This window comes from Osmia bicornis, chromosome 2, assembly GCF_907164935.1.
Source record: "Osmia bicornis bicornis chromosome 2, iOsmBic2.1, whole genome shotgun sequence".
NCBI lineage: Eukaryota > Metazoa > Arthropoda > Insecta > Hymenoptera > Megachilidae > Osmia > Osmia bicornis.
The window spans coordinates 12,598,221-12,616,165 of NC_060217.1; the positions used below are offsets into that span (position 1 = coordinate 12,598,221).

At 39.0% G+C, this 17,945-nt stretch overlaps 1 protein-coding gene across 1 annotated transcript; it reads left to right on the plus strand.

Moving 5' to 3' along the window:
* The first annotated feature begins 37 nt into the window (after positions 1–37).
* On the plus strand, positions 38–17,553 carry LOC114879694 (plexin domain-containing protein 2). The gene is made up of 8 exons (XM_029194889.2): positions 38–654; positions 13,346–13,776; positions 13,866–14,216; positions 14,584–14,776; positions 14,906–15,115; positions 15,191–15,589; positions 15,666–15,802; positions 15,874–17,553. Exons 1-8 carry the CDS (start codon positions 525–527, stop codon positions 15,940–15,942), a joined length of 1,920 nt encoding a protein of 639 aa, XP_029050722.2. The 5' UTR covers positions 38–524; the 3' UTR covers positions 15,943–17,553.
* The last annotated feature ends 392 nt before the right edge of the window (positions 17,554–17,945 follow it).

Below are 17,945 nucleotides of genomic sequence, written 5' to 3' on the forward strand. Positions count from 1 at the left end.
AGAACGAGCGACGGACGCGGCGAGGAGCCAGTAAGAGCCAACATGCCGTTCGTACCGCAAGTGGTCGTTGTTGTTCTCGTCCGTCCGGTACCGGTTTAAAAACGTGTCGGAACAAAGTCCTCGGGCGTTTGTCTCGCCTTCTTTTAAAAAGAAACACGAATCATCGTGTGTTCGCATTCAAATAACCGCCGTCGCGCAAAATCATTTTCTCGGTGACATTTGTGAGCGCTTCAGTGAGAGCTTCGATATAAAACAAATCGTGGATTGTTCTCCATACTCTATAATTTCTCGAACGTTTCATCCGTGTCTCTTTTTCTATCTTTTGCACCTATCAATTTTTATTTCCCACTGTTTCTGTCTTTTTCTATCGTCTGTTCTTTCATCTCAGTCGTTTTTCCATACCCCCTCTCTCTGCTCGTCTTTCCGTCATCGTCTCGTCTGGTCGGTCGCGCGAGGCAGACGGGACCCGAAGCGCACGGATTTATATTCGTGTAGCGCAGGAGAATTTTAGCAGCTTCGTAAATATGGCGTGTGAACAACGGTGGTGCTTTAACCGTGGATGTGACGGAGCTAACCGACGATGGCTGTACATCCTGTTGCTGGCCTTCTGCGTACTACAGCATCTCGACTCGAGCGTTGCGAACAACGAGCTCGGTGAGTGTGCTTTTTAACTTGTTGCACCTATGCGTGTTTCTCGGGGATATCCTCTCTTCCTCGGTGAAAAAGACGCGACTCGAGATAACGGAGGAAAACAGTTTTGGGATTATTTATCGAGAGTCAGATAAGGATATTTTTGAGGAAGAAAGAAAAAGTTTGTCTGTCGCAATAATAAACGAGAAAACGAACGTACGATTCTTCCTACGCTTACTACTACGCAATTTCACTGAGCATGACTATACCTTTTTATTAAAGGAACAATTTCCTTCATTTTTTTTTTTTTTTTTTTTTTTTTTAATTACACGTTTCTCGTTATGATGATTGTCAAGGTATATGTAATTATATAAAATTCACTTTACGGATTAGCAATTCCCTTTTTAATTTATAGAATCGATTTCTTTTTATCTCGATTTAATCAATTATCAGATCGATAATAACATGATGTTTGACACATGGTCACGTGACATGTTTTATTGCTCTAAGTTAATTCTTTACATCTGAAATCTTCTTATTGGATCTTGTATATATAAATCTAATGACAATTATAATCGTGAGTAAAATTATTACGTTTATTTATTATTGTAACTTATAATTCGATTAAAAATCATGCGAAAAATATATTCTTCATGCGTAGGGTTTTCTCGCGTGCGTCAGGTATGCTCGAATCGATATCTCGATCGATCTCGCTTGTTTATATTCGATTCTCGTCGAGCGATCACACTGCCAATTTTTTTCTTGCTGTCATTCATACAATATGCGTTTGTCCCGTTTCCTGTTCGTTCATTTTCTCGAAGTAAATACGTCGCGATACTTTCTATCTGAACAGGAACATTTATGAAAGCTATCTCAGCGACCAGTAGAATGGTGGGGGATTTCGATTTAGCAACAATGCTGACAAGCTACAAATGCAACCGTTCACCGTTTACCTGCACGTATCGTCGTAATTAGAGATCATCAGGAAAAGATAAAAATTCCGTGCTGATCTAGAGAAATAAAAAAGAAAAGAAAAAAGCAGGCGTGACGTGTGTTCATTTCTCATGTTCGGATTGTATGGTTAATGGAATTTCTGAGATGACAGAGCGAGAGGTTATCGGCGTTTTTCATACGTTTGCCGATTTCACGAATAACTTCGCGTCGCCATTTATTGCAAACCCATAACGGGTTTCTTCAAATTATACTTTAAACATTTATGTATTACCATAGAACTTTCTACCGATCTATAACAAGAAAAATCATCAAGGCTTTTCTTTCATAAGAAAGTGTTGGGTACCATTAACTTTTTAAGGTTAGGAATTTCCTTGAAGCAGAAAAGTTTACCGAACAGCATGTGTCGTGACACGCAAATAATTAAACTGACGATATTGGCGCGCTTTTTCTGGTAACAGGTCTGTTAGCTTTTATCGAGCGACATTCAATATGCAAATGTTAAACAAACGTGTCTGCTGCTACGTAATAGACGCTCAAGGCGCCGTCTTGTTCTATCTCTCCTTCATTTCTCTATTTTGTTTTTTTACACACGTTTTTTATGAACAGCGGGCAAATGTGATGTTCATAATATTCTGAATAATTACGATTATGGCATGCAACGGTATATGCGTTCATTTTCATTGCGGCATTTAATAATGTTAAAAGGTTAAAAGTCGACTTATTAACATGATTGGTTGAATTGCAATGGGGGTCACCGCTATAAATAATTAAAACAGATAGGAAATAAAAAGTTTCAATTAAACAAATACATTCGAGTATAGAAGATGTAGAAATGTTTCGTGTCGTGGTTATAAGGTGACATTCGAGTGCAAAGTGGTTTTAGAACTCTCTTCGGAACAAAAAGGGTGCTTGTACAACGTGAGAACGGTCCGTAGGTAGGCTGGCTTGTTTCGAGTGGTATTCGCGGCGACGATCAACAACACTCTTGTACTCCTCGAATCGCAGACGTGGGACTTTTGTACGTGCGTGCCACAAGTCGAAATTGGCGCGGTACAAAGGACTGCGAAACGCGAACGCGATCCTCTCGAGCACGCTGGAAAAGCGGGATTGCGCTTTCCATGCCGTGCTGAATTCTCTTTCGCCTCTCGATCGAACATTCGTTTCAAGGCTGCTGCACCAATTAAGCGACAATGGGACACGATCGGTGTACACATCGGTCTACCCATGAAAAAAAGGGGAGCTGTTTTAATCCCAGAACAGTTACTTCCTTTGTTATATCGCGCCACTGTTTAATTTCATCTATTTTTAGGAATTTATCTTTGATTTGATCAACAATATCAGAAAATTCTTTTATCGTTCGGTTGCTGATTATCTCTTTACACAGATGCAGCCACCTTATCAGTTGACTTAACATTTATGCATTTAACGTTTGCTGAATGATAACACCGAGAACTTATCCGCTAATTGTATCTTTTTCATAGTTCTATGAAAGGTTCAACGGTCTCTTCAAATTAGTCCTTCGAATCGACGCCTTACGCTATTTCCGTCGGGTAGAAACTAAAAATAGGGAACATCTGGACTTGTTGGCAATACGGCCGGTTAAATTCATATATCCACCGCGAATGGAGCCAACTTCTTAGCCCAGATCCTCCCGTTCACTCGGTCAGATTCTCTGCCCTTAATATTTTCTACAGTTAACGGTTTTCTTCGAAATTCTTCGTGTTTTTCATTCGGAAAAACAGGAACATCCATGACGCGTGTTCACCGGAGGAAGCGAGAACGAAGATGACGCGTACACGCGCCCGCACGTATCCGGTTTCTGCGACGTATATTGCGTTCAATATGCTTGTAACACGACATAATCCTATATCGTGTTCCACGACGATGGGTGCAATGCACGTTACGAATACCCGCAACAGAGACCGGGGGGGACAGTCTTTTAAGCTGCTTCCTTCGACGTAAATCTACACCTTCGCCGCACGTTGCTACCATCTCGACCCTTTGCTTCTTCTTCTTCTCTTAATCCCTTCGATACGCCGGAGTCTAGATTAAAAACGACCAAAGCAATTGTTAGCTTTTCATTAAATTAATCTCATTTTTACTACTCTCTTATTCTGATGGAAAGGAATGCCGTATCTTTCTCTCGTTAAAAGATAAAACCTGAGTATTTTATTCAAATAAATTTTCTAATGCAAAACGTCGCTTAATATTCCCCTTTTATTTTCGTCCTTCTGCCTTCGCGTTTATCAGCTTTTCCGCTGGGAAATTAACATGTATCCATAATCGTTAGCGCGACTTATTAAAAATCTATATTTATCGCTAGACATTTATCATGAAATTTGAACGTGAAACGAGAAACAGACTTTGTTCCAATTTATTACAACGATTTATCATAATTTGACTAAATTAAATCCGGAATGTGTAACAGAGATTCGAACGTTTCTCAATTAATCGTTCCCGATGTTATCGGAAGACGGTAATAGAACGGACGTACGATAAGATTTTTTAATCATTTTTTTTGCTTTGTCTCCCTACCGTTGAATACGTCATTGGAATATCATGGAGCGGTGATTTATTAATTTCGTTTCGTGTTTAATTGTGCATGAAACGGGGTCAACGTCGTACCGTTTAGTCGTAACAAATGTAACGCGCCCGCGACACCAGCAAATACACCGATTAAACCCGACACTTAATGCGACACTTATCCACAATGTGGTTGACCTATAATTCCCGTCGGGCATAGAATCGAGCAGTGTGCAAGACACACGGTCCAATCAAGTGTAATCAGCAGGGCCATCCGCGAAAAGATCACTTAACGAGAGTAGAAAATGGAGCACGTGGGTGTTTCACTTGTACCATCTTACTTATCATTGTTTCACCGTTTTACTACCAAGTCTAACGGATATAAAAACCTTGAGAGCCTAATTATAGTTTGACTGTAATATAACTTTTTCCTTCTGGTTCCGAAAGCGACCAAGGATTTGGCAATGCGAGGAGAAACGATCGACGAGCATTCTTTGACTACGCATCGAAGTAAACGCGATGTGAAATTTTCGAGTTCGTTGCACTTTTAATGGGCCAGCCGAACCGTAAGGTGATCGACTCGATACCGAATCGATACGTTTAAACGTTGACGAAAAAATATATGTTTAAAGAAATATTTGATCGTCCCCTTTACAGGTAATATCGTAAGCCGTCTGCATACTTATTTCTGTCTTGTCAGTGTCGAGCCAGGGCTTCTCTTACCGGAAGCTCACCGTCCTGTCGCGCAGTCCCTTCCGCTTTTTGCATACAGATACACTTTAATCGTACGAATCGGTCGTTCGATCACGCTTTCACGTGTTTTATTTTTGGTTACCTGTCGCCTACGTGACTGTCTTCCACGTTACTTTTCCGTTTAGAATTCTTCATCGTTTACTTCGTTCTCGACGAAAAATCTTCTTAAACGAAACGAAATAATCGATATTATAATTTACATTAGCAACGACAAAAAATAAGCGCTTAACACGTCCGTTATTGGTCGCGTCTGGGAGCTATAAGTAAACCGGCGCCAAATAATTCAGAAGATAATTTCTATCGAACGAGATACGCGTCGGTCTCGCTGCTTACTGTTAGCCTCGATAAGAAATTATTGACTCAATTCTTCGGGCACGTAAGTAAATTGTATTTAACGAACTGTTAACCCTTCTCTATCCAACCGTGCAATTAATGTTGCCGCCATCGCCGCAATAGCGGTCGTCAGATGAGACGATTAAAGTTATCAAATTGACCGTCATAGTGAAAATAGACGCAATATATGATTAGTACAATATAAGTCAGTGACCGCCACCACGAGTTTAGCTAAATAGTTCTCAATGAAACACGCGATATCGCGTGATTGAACCGTCAGCTTCAGATAACCTCGAGTATCGGCGCCTACTCACGGGTGACCCTCTAATAACCAGAGAATTATTCTTTGATATGCACCAATGTTTTTATGCGCATATTAATTTGATAAATATGTAAATGTCAAATGGGAAATGTCCGTGACAATTATATGCATTATTTATTAGTATATTATAATATAAAATGATTTTAATTAGGAAGAAATTGGGACTGAAATTTTTGATAGGACGCGAGAAAACAGGTGATAAAAATATGCGGTCAGAAATGGAAGGTTAAATCAAGGCTACGGATGCATATGTTCGTGCTCTCGATAAAGATTACGCGTTCTATATGCGTGACACACATTCCGATACGTTCGACGTAATCTCCTGCCCTCGACGACGACGTACCAACAGTGATCGCTTTTAATGACCGATACATCGGTTTCTTTGATTCGTAGAGGGCACGTTTCATTTCTGTTTCCTTTATCTTTTACGTATGTAGATTTCCTTGGTTACGTAAAAGGAATGATTTGAATTAAATAACGAAAAAATAAGAGATACATTCGTTACATGTGCGCAAAAAAATGTATATTACATGGTTGATAATCAATATCAATGCGAGACACGGTTAATTCTATTGTGTCATCCACGACGCATAACACGCTTGCATAATATCGAATGCATTGTTGCATTTAATCGTTTGCCAACTCGTAACACAGGTAAATATTTTTGCTCTTCCTTGGCTAGCTCTGCGTTGCAATCGTTTTCGCGGTTAATAACTCTGACGCGACAGAGAAAAATAAAGTTCCGAGAGTGTCGCGATTAAACCGGGAAAACAGATTATTTTATTTATGAAGTGAAATAAAGTATACGAACCATAGAGATCGTAAGCTCGTAAGAAAAGTTCAAGAAACGCGTTCGCATGTTCAGCCTCTTCGATTCGTTTACGTTCGTTATCTCTCGCGATCAAAATGATTACGTATCATTCGATCGACCTCGTTGATGGCAAAAGGTCTTGTACGATCGCGATTGACCGAACGAAATCGCGCGCATCTCGCAATTCGTCGTTTTGCTTTAATAGCAATGATTCCATTGAACGACAAAGAGTAGTTTTATAACATCGAGAGAAGGAAGTTCCTGCTAAAAGTCACGATGCTTATTCATCAGGACATCCACTGATATCATTTCTAAACTATTCCTTGGACAAACGTGAAAATAAAGAAGAAAAATTTTACAGTAAATATATACGCTTACCAGTCAATGTATGCACATATTAATTTGACAAGTATGTAAATGTCAAATGGCAAATGTCCGTGGCAATTATATGCATTATTTATTAGTATATTATTGGGACTGAAATTTTTACCAGGATATTTGTCACACGATTAAACTTAATTAATTAGGCTCCAAATTCCCATTGGAAATTTTCCCCAACCCCCCGTGTGGAACAGTTTTGACGAATATTACCATATTTGTATTATTCCGTTCTCTTCCGATCGTTTTGGTCCATTTACTTACCAGATGCTGCTTTCACCGCTCTCACCGTGACAAATCGTTCCAATTTACCGGAAAACCATTGATTACTGATCGGATCAGATTCTCTTTTATCGTTCTCCTCTCGTTATTAGAGCGCGAACAATGCACCCGTATATATGGTATTGATTCAGAATTGATTTCAATAAGAAATAGATATTGTATTGATAGATAGTATATCATTTCAATGATAGTGAAAGTGGTAGTCCTTAGTACGTTGATTGTAAAATAATCGTAAAATGACGAAAATAAAAAAAGTTGGAATTTTACTAACAGTTAAGATTAAACGGGGGAAAGATACACAAGGAATGTTGTAAAAACTCAGGAAATTTGAGATAAAACTGTAGATAAGCCTTGACGATAAAGAAATTACAGTAAGTTTCAAAGAGATTGTTCGTAGAACGACAGTGCTGATGGCTCTCAAGGCCAATTAACGTTGATTCAGAATACCTCTTAAGACGATTACTGTTTCGCATTAAATTTTATCTATGCGCTGATACTATGACAAGATAGTTGATGACTTATGTTCATTCAACGTTCATTCACGTATTATCGATGTTAATCGATTCAAGTACGTACACCCACGGTCAAATCTGGCTTCTCTAGGAAAAATAGCGATATAGATTAATTTGATTAATTTCTTTCTTTAAAAAATTTACCTCTTTTTCTAGTATCGTTCTTGACTGTCGGAAATTATGGAATATTTTAATAAAAATACTATTAGTCACGAACAGATCTTTATTCTTCAAGGTCTACAGAGCGACTTCTTACTTCTCGCTATCGCTATCGTATAAACAAAATTCGGTGCACGGGCACAATTCATTTTTTTAAATTTTATTACAGGATTTCCAACATTGACAAATTATTCAAAGATACGAAATATCATAAATTTTTAAGAAGCAATAATGTTTCGAGCCTTCGAATCAAAATTCTGCTGCTCCTCGAACGCAAGGTTCAAAGAAACCATGGTTCGGTAAATTGCAAGGTTTTCTTCTGACCATGCAGTTATCAAAGAGCTCTACTGTTGCACTTGGTTCGCTGCACAAAGAAAACTAATTTGCAATTCATGCCACGTTAGCCGTGTCTCGTCGATCGGGCTAAAATAGTCACCTAATAAAAACACAGAGAAACGATCGAACGTGTTGCTCCATTGTCACCTTACAAGCACCAGGAGAAAAAAAGTACACATTTCCGATTAAGAATTTTGATAAGGGCGTTCGTTGCAGAAACTTCTTTTATTGCTTCGTTCTATCGGCCATTTTCGTTCGTTAGCATCTCGTATATTCGCGAGGAATGACACTAGCTCGTAATTAAAGTTCTTTGCGTAACGCGTGCTTACGTAAATGCAAGGACAAATCTGATCTCGAAGTATACGGCGTCTTTTCAAGTTCTATTACAAAGAAATCCTTCGAGATGAAACGATCCTCGCTAGAGGAAATCAATCATCGAACCTCGACTTCTCTTTATCCGTAGAAAGTCATGCACCAATCAATCGGTGATTAATTGAATATCGCGTCGAAACAAACGCGAAGAAATTAATGATTGTATTAGTCATTTGCTACTCGTTCGAAGATCGATCACTTGTAGAACTTTCAAAAATTTCTAATTTCCAATTATACTCGATTCGATCATCGGATTATCGACTGTACGTCGAGGAAATTCACTTTTCCTGAATCTAGCTGTACCTCGTTGAAGCAGTTACTCACCGCGGCGAAAGTTTCGTTTGTATTGCGTCAACAGGTGAATTGGTCAGCAACCAACCGGAAATTCCGTTTAATTTTCTCTAGGTTATTCAATATACTTGCTAATATTCTTATCGATATCATATCCGTGTACATTTTTTCCTCGTTTCTCTTTGTTGTTAGTAACGGGTTAATATTCTATGCGATAACGCATCGTAATTAGTAATTTTTCATTTCTAGTTATCTGTACTCTTTCGAGGTCTTTGTCGCACAGTAAGGAAAATATTAAAATTTCCTGCGTTTTTATAAAAGATGACGAAAAAAGAAAAGGCCAAAGACCTCGAAGAACGTTTCACGAGGTTCACGTGCGATGGTTTTCGGTGAAAGCGACCATTATTCCTCTCGGTATGGCTGGTGGTAAGAAAAACGAGATTACGAGCTCTGGTTCATCAGCTGGCGAACCTTTGATGGTTTATTACCCTCCGAAGAGTTAACTCCGACAGGCTTTCCTTCCCCTGCATTTCTGTTTTCCCCTCGGGAAATATTCATCGGTTCTCTGTCAATCTCCCTTTTGCCAGTTTACTCTTCTAAACTCCAACCGGGTAGCGACGATGATATCGTTCCTGCTCGCTGACCTGAAAATCCTTACGCCGTGTCGACGTGGTTCCAGTACAGTTCGTGTCGTGTTTTATTTTTTTTCTTTCAAGAATTTCTACCAGTTTCAAATGCTGGTCGAAAAAGCGAATCGTTCCTCGAGACGCTCTAACGAGCCCCGATAATTACATTTTCTGCCGTGATCGTCCGTAATTACGTCTAACGCTCATCGATGCTCCAGTTTTACGACCCCCTTAGAAATTTCTGAAAATATCGATGCCTCTAAAAGTTCGTTGTACTCGACTCATCGACTCTTCTAATCCCGTAAACGTTTCCCCGTAAACCGTAAATTGCGCCGACCCGTTTTATGCACGCCAATTTCATCAACTTTTCTGCGGCTATGCATCTCTCGCCGACTCGACGTGTTTACGACCATAAATCGGACATTGTTATTTTTTTCTATGAGCCTCAATTGCGGTCGCAATAGCACCGAGGGCACCGCGGATGCGTTCATAAATGAGACACTTAGCAATTATGCACCGCGATGCAACTCGGCCACGAATTAGTAATGGAAAAGCTATAAATAGACTCGAAGGGTTTATGCAGTTATTTTCGTCAAGTTTTAAGCTTTAATTTAGGGGAGGAAAAGGCGGTTTTGTCTCGAGATCGTCTGTCAGAAATTCGGAACTTCTGTATCTGCATGCCGGGCGACCGCTAGCGAGAACACTAATCATCTCGCCGCCACCTACCGGTCCTCGGCCCGAACTAAAGGCGTGCGGGGAGACGAAACCCTCTCTCCCCCTTCACTAAACGTCTACAATGTCAATTTATTGTGCCAGGAAAATTGATGGAATGCCTCGTAAAGTCTGTCGCAAACGAAGATTTAATTTTCCTCGTTAGGGAAACGTTTCTGAATGCATCTTTTATCGTGGTTCATCGTGCCGGTGGGAGTGTAACGCAAGACAGGAAGGAAAATGCATGCCGTATTTGTGTACGCGGTGAAGCGTACTCGATTGTGAAAATTTCCCACGTGTCATTGAACCGTTACGTTCACACACGGGAACCGGGACCACAATAGGGCACGACCTTTTCTTCACGATTTATACGCCGACGAATGGAAAGTGTTACGAATACGTAGGGTACACCCGCGAAGTCGCGTTTCTGGTAAGAGATAAGAGATTTGCAAGTTTTTCAGGATTCTTACCACCGTTCCTCTTCGCGGTTCCTGCGAGGAAAACGAAGAATGCCACTTTAAAATAGAACCTTCCGGTGCTACGTAAACTGATAAAGATATTCACCAGAAATACATAGTCCAACGGGCAGAAACGTGTAGAATCGTTTCATTATTTCCACGTCGAACAATGCGCGAGATACGAAGGCTGGCGAAGCTGGAAAACAGAGTTGAAGCAGAGGGGAAAAAAGGAACACGATGCTTTTAGCAGTCTAACACAAAGACAGCCATTTTGTATAACCTGTTTTAGGAGAGAACGTTGAGTAACTTTTACCTGAGAACGGTCAATGTAGGTTGCCCTGCCATTTTTTGGAAATGGTTCCGTTTATTAGTAATTAGGGTAATTAGTTCGGGTCGCCTTCAAATCTTTCGGTCTCCTCGGTTTACAGACGGTTTAACCGCAGTATGCTCGCAGATGGTATTTACGGTTTCAAGTACTTCCAAGTAGCGTGATGAATGATTAGTACAAGGTAAAATGAGTGTTTTCCGACCAACTTAATACGTTCCATGGCAGAGAAGAACGTGTGCAAGGGGTGGGTATCTCTGGAGATATTTGGGAACGAGTTCTGAACCGGAGCTATTTTTACAGGGTGTCGCGTATGATACGATACGGGACAATCGTGAGTCACGTTTCAAAAACTGGTTCGTGTATTCGTTCTATAGGATGTTTCAAGAGAAAAGGCCGATACTTACTTCGAATTTCAGCTATTCTCTAATTGATAATTCGAGTATGTTTCTAGGTAGACTAATGAGGATCTGGAGCCTAATTAATTAAGATCAGAGCCTTATAAGTGTGTTATAACTAGCGACGATTTCAGGCGCCACTCGGCGAATGTAATTTATTCGTTCAGACGCACGAATTGCAATGAGATGCATTTACGATTCTACGCGAGGAACGTCCTTGGACGAGCTGGGATGTCGAAGAATGTTGTTTGAAATTTTAAATCGATGCTCCCGTTTCGATCACGGTGGTTATATTTCGGGATGCGTTCCAAAGTCGAACGTGATCGCGGTAATTAGCGATAATTAACGAATAATAGAAAGTTACTAGCTTCCTCGATTAGCATCCTTTCCATTTTAAAATGAAGCCAATTTTCTCTAATGAAGCCTGATTTGATCGCGAGTGTACGTAGCATTGACATTGCTGCTCAGCTTCCGACCGACAATCAAAGACATTGTGTCACCGGATAACGGCGATGTTTAAACGCGTGGGCGGACTATGCACAGAGTGTTCGAAAAATAATAAACATAATTTATAAAAGTACCATTTCAGAATATCTTTCGGTATAAATATTTTTGCAGCAAGAGAAAATTCCTTCGCTGGCTATAATTCGGCGCGAGACGGTATTAACGATCCCATTTCGTGTCGTCGACCTCTCCTGTCCACAATCAATACCTATCGATCCGTGAAGAACAAAGGTTAACGCGTTTACTTCCTTAAGCTTATCCATTTTTCATATCGAATACCGTACACCGCGTGTACTTGGAGGATTTCGAACACTTTGATCGTTCGGATTCATATTAATGAAGAGGCATGAATTATTGAACACTTTATCGAGCGGGGATTAATAAACTATTCATAGATTTTCTTTTTAAAGATTATCAGCTCACGATCCATTAGGACGCTCTTTCGTCGCTAACGACTCATTTGGTATTAAAATGACTCATTAAAATTATATTTATCTTAATGAAATTTTACCGAGTGCCTAATTAACTGACTCTACTGCTCTACTTTCGTTATTAGAACTATCGATGATAATTATTATTTTGAATTTTCAATCGTTTCAAAGAAATAAATTCGAGGTAATCGTTGTAGCTAGCAACGAAGACGTTAACTTGATCAAACAGTGGTGGTTTCTTTATTGTATTTCGGTTGAAAAGCGTGTAACGTGTGACGTACGGGCGAGTAAAGTTGAACGAGGCTCGAATAAATTGTCGTCTCCTTTAGTCCCCAGGAGAGGGGAAGGACGGATAACGATTGAGAGTTGAACGTTTAATCGAGCCAGCTTTCAGAGCATGAAAATTTATACTGACGTCAAGCTTCGTACATTCTCGACTATCTGTCGGATCGCCAATTATTGCTCTATCCGGTCGCGATAGTTTGTCCCAACCGTCTGGCATCCTCTTCTTCTCTCTTCCTTCCACTTCTTCCGTCTGCTTTTGTTAAAGAAACTAAAGTCCTCCTTTTCTGACAAATTTTTTCAAAATATACCCTTAGAAAATGTGACACAGAACTCTGTATTTAAACAGCAGAAAAGTATTAAGATATCTGAATGGAAAATTCATTAAAGATAAAATGAAATAAAGTTAATTTGTTGAAGAAAATTTATTCCTACTTTCTTCTTCCTCTGCCCTCGAAGGGATCATTGAAACTAACACGGGAGAACAGAGCGGGTGCTTTAATGGAGAAACATTGGCACCGATCACTGGAATTTATACTGATCTGCGACACTGACTGGCCGCTTAATGCAGGGCCACGCGTAAAACGAGCGTACACGACCCCTTTCATCAACAGAGACCGTCGACTATGAGATCCATCAATTGATTCGAATCGTCGTCTCGTTCTCGACTATGCACTCTTTGTATTTCACGTTTGTATTCTACCTAGGGTTGCCACCTTATTATAATATTAAACTCAGAGTGACATCAAGTGCAGTCTGGGGGGATTGATTCACATTTTTCTTTCCCTTCAGAAGGAGAAACGGTACCTGTAGCCAATTGACCTGAAACTCAGTGAAATTGCTTACACAACTGTGAAAAGTAATTAGAGTGAATCTCAACTTTGATAGTTAACACCTTCTTCGGATATTGCTCGTTAATTATATACTTAATTAAAGTTTCATTAATGTTTTCAGATCGGTACCACTATGGACAATTCGGAGGACACTCGAACTCAGAAATTGGACCAATCGAGTTCTCCTACGTATCCGTGGAAGACCCGTCTGAAAATGTACAGATAATCGACAGACGTCGTCGAGAAACGGACGAGAAGTCACCTCCAACGACTGAACAAACTCCCCAGGAACAGCAGCAACAACAATCGCAGGAACCACCGCAGCAACCGCAACAGCAACCAACTGCGACGGAACATCCTGAATCACCAGCACGGAAACCTCCACCGAAGGTGGTAGAATTGCGGAAGTCGCGTCCAAACGTTTCCTATTCGATGGAATCCACGACTGAATCGTCGGTCGCTTCGTCGTCCAGACCCACCGCATGGTTCGTTAAACAGGAACCCACGACGACTGAGAAACCATCGGATGCGACATCGTTGACGGTGGAATCGGTACGATTTTTAGAAACAAATGTATTTAAATTTTAGCGTTTCTTTATCTGTAAAATAATTCGCTCTTTCGCATTGTTTCTCGCGTACAGGTTCCACTCAAGCCTAGTACCAAAAATATGAAGAGCAACGTAACGGACAAAGTAGCCGAGACCAATAAAAATGCGACGAACGTGACGGAATCTGCTGTGACAGTGTCCACGGTCGAGAAAGATGATTCTGAAAGCAATATCGGGGATATATCTATCAGCAAGTTTTCTGATGTGACGAATAAAACATTGTCCCAGCATAACATCACCAAAACCGAATTGGACACCCATCAGTATTACAATAGTACGTTCATCATTGATGAGGCTGTCGGCAGAAGGTACTGGGTGGACATCAACAAGCATCCGGATTTGAAAGTCAATCATTTGCTTAGTCAAAGCCATCGTCGAGCTGCGGTGAGCTTTCAAAGTTTAACCTGATGTACAAGCCGGGTTGAATAATAGGTACTTGCTGTAACTCTTGTTTCTTGAGGCAATGCAATCATTTTACGCGTAAAAGGTATTGAATGAGATCATGCAACAGGTATTGTTATCTTGTTAGCGCCATCTGTTGAAAGCTTCAAGTAAATACAAAAATTATTTAAAAATATTTCAACCTGATGAATGCTTGTATTCTTGTAACATGGTTTTCTTGCACTGTACAGCAGTTCTTTTTACCTCCAACAAAGCAAGAGTTGTAGTTCCTCCCAATCGCGTGACTCACCTTGTACCGTGTAACGACCGTATGCAGAATAATTATTACACGAATATTTTTATTCAACAGACGGTCAAATTGAAATTCGACTTCCCATTTTACGGCCACAAAGTTCGCAACATCACAATAGCCACCGGGGGTTTCCTGTACACCGGCGAATATGTTCACAGCTGGCTTGCCGCTACTCAGTACATCGCACCGTTGATGGCAAATTTTGATACCCGTCTGTCGAACGAGAGCTACGTAAAATATGCCGACAATGGTATTTAACAGTTAGGAAATATGTTAGAAAAAAAAAAATACTTTAAGTCTATGCGAATTTGGACTTTGTTGCATTTATTGCAGACTTCAAACTTGGATCCTGTTAATAAATGGCAATGTATAATTACAGGAACTGCGTTTACGGTCGTATGGGAGAAGGTAGTTTTGCAAGACAGACCGGACGCCGGTGCCTTTACTTTCCAAGTGACGTTACATCAAAACGGTGACATCGTATTCGTATACTCGATGATTCCACTAATGGTTGAAAAAATCGAAGACACGGCGCATCCGGTTAAAGTCGGTCTCAGCGACGCTTACATCATGGACAGAATAGTATTCTGTGAGTGTTTGTTTTTTGTGGTTTTATTTTTAACATTCAAGAAACAAGTAACGAATCACATTTTTTCTCCCGTAGTTGTCCGGAGAAAAACAATTTATGAGTATCACCGTGTGAACTTTAATCGGCAGGATATTAAGAATTGGACAGTAATTTATTTGAATGCATTACCTACTTGCTTGGAAATGGACAACTGCAAAGACTGTCTAACGAAATTGAAAGATTTTGACTGCAAATGGTGTTCAGAACTGAATCAGTGCAGTACTGGAACATTTAGGTCACGGCAAGACTGGTTGTTGAAAGGTTGTGACGTTAGAAAAATAAAAGATGTTAATAATTGCCCATCGCCTACTACGACGTACAAAGAGCACGAAGAAGATTTTAATCATGTATTGCATGTGCATTCGGAGAAACCTGTCGGCAGTGATTTAATGAATGCAAAGCAAGAAAGACCTGGAACGAGTCCTTTAGGACGTTGTAAGTTTCAGATTTCAATATGTCATACGTCCTTATAATTACTTGTGTAACGATAATTTATAATCTATGGTTCTAGCTCGAGACAACATGAACATGGGAGTTTCTGGAATTATTGGAATTCTCCTGGTGATTGCTTTAGTCGTAGGATTGGCGGCTTGGGCTGGATACGCTTATCGTAATCCTCACAGTGCATCTGGACAAATGTTGATTAGGGTAAGAAGAATTAACATTAAAATACATAATGTTATTGATGGAATTTTTAACACCGAATGTTTTTAAAACAGTACCGACCAAGTCAGTGGAGTTGGCGAAGAGGAGAAGCACGCTACACGGCAGCAACGATTCACATGTGATGACATACAATTGAAGCGCAGTCAACAGTTTGTACAGAACTGTCGGACCAAATTTTTCCTACTAAATATATTAACTGCACCAAGTCTGCGAGTCTATCGGAACCGTTTGCCTGTAATGACGCATGTGTCGCTCTGTTAATTGCAACACATATAAACAGCTAATACCGATTTTTTGATACGTATAAATCAGCATTTTGAACCGTAACGTGTACGGTTATGTTACATATCGTGAAACCAAGTATTTCGTTTTTTAAATTTAATAACAATGGTACGAATTAAACTACTAGTTAAACTAGCAGTTAAACTACTAATGACATTTTAGATTTTATATTTTGAAAAACTTTGTACAGTAACGATATTTTGAGGACGCGTGAAAAAAAAAATTAAATTGATAATTGCAACGTGTAATTGTTCATAGTACTATAATATTTCAGACGAAACATTTTCAGAGCGAGTGACAAAAGGTAAGAGACAAACGGAGACCGGTATTATTTAATTGACTTTACGAAAACATTCGATGCGTTTTCCAAGTCAAAGTAACCGTATTGTCGAAAGTCGGGTGAGAGATTTTTAGCCTGGATATCGAGCGTTTATGTGATTTTAGTATCAAGTGGTATACCTTGTTATTGTTTAAGAATTCGTTTTTTATCGTTATACGAACTACAATCATTGTTTATAAATATATATAAATATATATGTATGTATAATCTTTGCGGCGTAAAGCGCAATGTTTTAAAGAAATCAATTAAACAATCATGTTCCGATCTAGCCTGTGGAAACTACAGTTCAAAAAACATATTACGTGAATGAAATTTCCACAAAATCTGATGAAATGTTCTTACAATCTAAAAAACACTTTTTTATTATAACTATGTTTATTTCTTGTACATTCCAAAAGGTGCAGTTCCATTGAATACCTAACATGTTGAGTACAGGAAATTACTATATCTGTGAACTGTAGTTTAATGTTTAAAATTTTAATGTGTATGTAGGTATATATATGCATATGTCCTCAGTGATATGCGAGTACTACGTACATACATATATATATACGTGGAATATATAAGTAATTATATAAATATATATTTTATGAAAAAGTGTTTAAAACCGTGAGCACCTTAACTTGTAGTAACATGCATAAGAAGACAACAATGAAAAACTCATATGTATTGATATCATTAGATCATCAGTGTATATAGTAGTATGTTAAAGCAATATAATTTTTATATGATTGTAAGTATAATTAATATCAAAAGGTGCCTTCGATCACATTTTTGATCCCTTTATTGGCAATAAAAATATATATATATATATATACATATAGATTAAGTATTTTTCTAATACTGCAAATTAAAGTCCATGCAAATTTTTATGTCTTGATAAACTGAAAAGTAATTACAGACTTGATCATTTCTTCACTTGTGTATACATTTGCTGTATGTGCAGCAGATTTTCTGTAACATTGTGATTCTGTAATTAATCTGTGGAAATTATATAAAACTATTTAGGGAAAAGGAGGCAATTATGATAATCATGATTAATTTTTCTTACATTATTGTGTATGATTTAACTCATAGTTTGTGATAATAAACATTACAGTTATAACAATAAGTATATTTTTATTCATTTCTCTAAGTTTTAGAATCCTATCCTTTGCATCCCTGGCGTAACCCTTGCATTCCATGCATCCCTAGCCTATCCCTTGTATTCTTTAGATTCTTTAGTGGTAAATTCTTTTCATCCATACATTCTTTCCATCCCTACATTCCTTTCATCCTTACATTCCTTACATCTCTTCATCCCTACATTTCTTACATCAATTCATCCCTTATAATAAATATATTATAAAGACTGCTTCGAGTAAAGGTAAGTAAAGTCTTGTGAAAAATAATTTTAAGTTTAAATTATTGCAAAATATAGTTCCATTTTTCGCCGCCAGAGGACGCTGATTCGACTTCAAAATTTTAGTTCACATTTTTGCCGCCAGAGGGCCAAAATTGCTG